Genomic DNA, 2,975 nt, shown 5'->3' with positions numbered 1-2,975 from the left:
CTCCCCCCGCGCCGCCTCTCCATACAGGTAAACTGCAAGACAGAGTCAGGGGTGAGCACCGCTGGGCAGGGGCTGGCAGCACATCATATAGCAGGGTTCAATTTTGCCCATTTGGGAGCAAATCCCATTTGGTTAAACTTTTCCAAAAGGTGTGCAGTTTCTCCACAGCTGGAAGTGCGCAGAGTGGGATGGGATGAGCAGAGGTTCCTGGCCCCTACTCACCAGGCACCCCCAGCTCTGCTGCCAAGCGCTGCCCGAAGACGTGGGCACAGGTGACGCATTCATCCATGCTGACGTTCATCACTGGGACGAAGGGGCAGACATCTAGGGCCCCCATGCGAGGGTGCTCACCTGGTGACAGGGCAGATGTAAGGATGGGAGCTGGGAAGAGCAAGCAGGCAAGGAGGGAGGACGGCCCTTTCCCAGCCTCTTTTGCAGACTGGGCACTGCCACCACGAAGAAAGTTGACTTTGCGGCAGTAATGTCAACTCCAGCCCAGGGACAGGAGAGATTCAGCCTCTCTGGATCAGGAAGACAAGCAAGAGCTTTGCACGATCCCACCACCATCCATCCCAGCAGCACTGCTTGCTGCAGGTGCAGTAACACGCTGTGCTTGGCCATGAGCAGTTGATTTTAACTCCAGCTAAGCAAGGTGCACCCAGAGCCGACCACGCACCGCAACCAAGGGCTGCTCTGTGTCAGACCATCCCCTGTGCCACCCCCAAGCTCACCAGTGTGTCGGCTCATGTCAATGAGCTTCCCAGCCACGCGAGCTGCACTCAGAGCCCCTTCAATGACAGCTTCGGGGGACCCCACGAAGGTGTAGACGGTGCGGTTGGTGGAGGCACCAGCATCCACGTCCAGCAGCACGCAGCCTGGTGTGCAGGAGATGGCTTGCCCCAGCGCATCGATCACCTGCAGGACAGTGGAGAATGCAAGGCGGCTGAGCCCGCCAGACCCGCATCACAGCCCCAGCTTTGCAAGGTGAGGGACATCTTTTCTCAACTCTCCCCCTTCCCACCAGTGCTAGAGTTGGGGATGACTCCACGATCCATGGGGATGTAGCCCTGCCCTGCAAAGGATGCAGAATCTAAACGCATGAGCATCCCACTCCTACCCAGGGTTTTTGGGACACCCTGGTTCCCAGTGAACCCCAAACCCACTGTGGTGGGGGAGAGACACCCGGTTGCTACTGCACGCCAGACAGCACCATCACAAATTGCTATTCCTGAGGATACTGTCCCCTGCCAGCTTCAAAACAGATTTGGCTCTGCAAAACCTGTTCCCTGGGTAAAGCAGTGGTTTTATCACAATTCTGGGTTTGCTGACCTCCCCTGCCCCTGGCAGGGCCAAAGTTCAGCCTAGGGCTGATGCCCAGCACAGATCTCATTAACCTGGACAGCATGTTTTGGCACAACAACTGCAAGCGATTTCTCTAAGGGGGTATGCCAGACCACCCCGAGCCCTGGTGCTACAGCAACCTGTAGGCAGTGGGGAGGGGGTGGGTCTGAGCCCCTACTTCTCACCGAGGTGCCAAAACAGAGCAGGGGCTGCCTTGGGCATTTTTGGCATTAGTCAGGCAGGGAAAGGTGCACGGCACTTCAAAGGCGGCAGGGCAGAGTCTGTCAGTCGGTGCTGCCTGCACAACCCCTCCGCTGGGGTAGCCCAGCTGTCAGCACCCCAGCATTGCCCATCCCTCAGCCCCTCCATGTTCTCCCTCACCTCTTTGTTATTCCCCTCTGAGAAATTGGGGACGCACTCCACCAGCTTGGCCATGGTCCCAGGATCTGCCTGCACCCTGCAGCCCCCGGCTCGGCTCCTCACGCCCTGTGGGTTTACCTGCTCTTTCCTGTCCCACTGCAGAGCAAAAGCCTCCCAGCACCCAACCCACTGCCTCTTCCCTGAGCTGGGGTTTCTCATTAACTGCATCGATCTGTGGCCAGGAGACAGAAAGGGTCTTGGATAAACATGGCCCTTCTTTGTTTGGAGTAGCTCTGGGCACAAGGGCACTGTGTGCTCACCAGGGCCAGTCTACAACACTGATTACCCACAAGTGTCAATTAATAGCTAGGAGAAGGTGACGTCACGTGAAGAAAAGCAGCTGCTGCACCCAGCACCATGCTGTGGCTACCGGATGGGACAGCCGGCACAGCAAGAGGAACACAAGCACTCCACGATGGTGGGGGACAGTTGCTCCCCAGGACTCCCACCATGGGCACCCCAGGACACCTCATGTGGGCACTGGTACAGTGGGGTAAAAGTCTCTCGCTGTGAGCAGGATTCGAACCTGCGCAGGGAAACCCTATTGGATTTCGAGTCCAACGCCTTCACCCCTCGGCCATCACAGCCCCAGCCCTGGGTATGTGGGGGACACACCTGCCCCCCTCCCCGGGCACTCCCTGATCCCTCTTGGATGCCCTCTTTTCCTGGCAAGTGGGGAAGTCTCTGGGGTAGCCAGTGCATCCCCGTACACACTCTCAGCCCCAGTCTGCTCCCCAGGGCCTGGTGGCAGAACCCGTCCCCAAAAAGCAGCTCCCAGGGCACTGGGGTCCCTGGGCAGCAGTGTCCCTCCCAGGCTCCCGGCACAAGATGGGTGTGCCTGGTCAACTGCACAACCTTGTTGGTTGGTCTTGGGGTATGACACTCCTGGATGAGCCCTCCTTTTGGGCATCCACCACCCTCCTCCCACCCAGCTACTCCGAATACCACCAAAATTCACCCCAAGAGACACCCGAAATTCACCCCAAGAAACATGCGTAGGCCTGTGGGGAGGGACTCAATGTGCCTCCACACCTTGCAGTGCCTGGGCAGGGGAGGGAAAGGGTCGTGGGCATTTACCTGCAGGCTGAGTGTGCCAGGATTCAGCCTCAGACCAGCTGTGCCCACAGGCAGCCCCAGAGTTTTTCTAGGGGGTTTTGAGGCTCTGGTAGCCCTGCGACCAGCAGAGAGAGGGTCTGGGGAGGCAAAAGGACATG

The 2,975-nt window shown here is 58.6% G+C and overlaps 1 protein-coding gene and 1 non-coding gene across 2 annotated transcripts in view; both read right to left on the bottom strand.

Annotated features, from left to right (window-relative positions):
• The window catches only part of FTCD (formimidoyltransferase cyclodeaminase), a 6,112-nt gene extending 4,336 nt beyond the window's left edge, over positions 1–1,776 (bottom strand). The window contains exons 1-4 of the mRNA XM_009701756.1: positions 1,723–1,776; positions 732–915; positions 223–351; positions 1–32 (exon numbers count right to left, since the gene is read on the bottom strand). The exon at positions 1–32 is cut by the window's left edge and continues 10 nt beyond it. Of these exons, the coding sequence (XP_009700058.1) occupies positions 1–32; positions 223–351; positions 732–915; positions 1,723–1,776 (399 nt within the window). The remainder of the gene's footprint in view (positions 33–222; positions 352–731; positions 916–1,722) is intronic.
• Positions 1,777–2,266: 490 nt separating this feature from the next.
• Positions 2,267–2,348, bottom strand: TRNAS-CGA. The gene has a single exon. It is a non-coding gene; the product is annotated as a tRNA-Ser (tRNA).
• Positions 2,349–2,975: the final 627 nt, after the last annotated feature.

The sequence above is a fragment of the Cariama cristata genome, unplaced genomic scaffold (assembly GCF_000690535.1).
Source record: "Cariama cristata isolate BGI_N322 unplaced genomic scaffold, ASM69053v1 scaffold22266, whole genome shotgun sequence".
Taxonomy (NCBI): domain Eukaryota; kingdom Metazoa; phylum Chordata; class Aves; order Cariamiformes; family Cariamidae; genus Cariama; species Cariama cristata.
The sequence above is the reverse complement of the archived record's forward strand: the minus strand, read 5'-3'. Positions and strand labels throughout refer to the sequence as shown.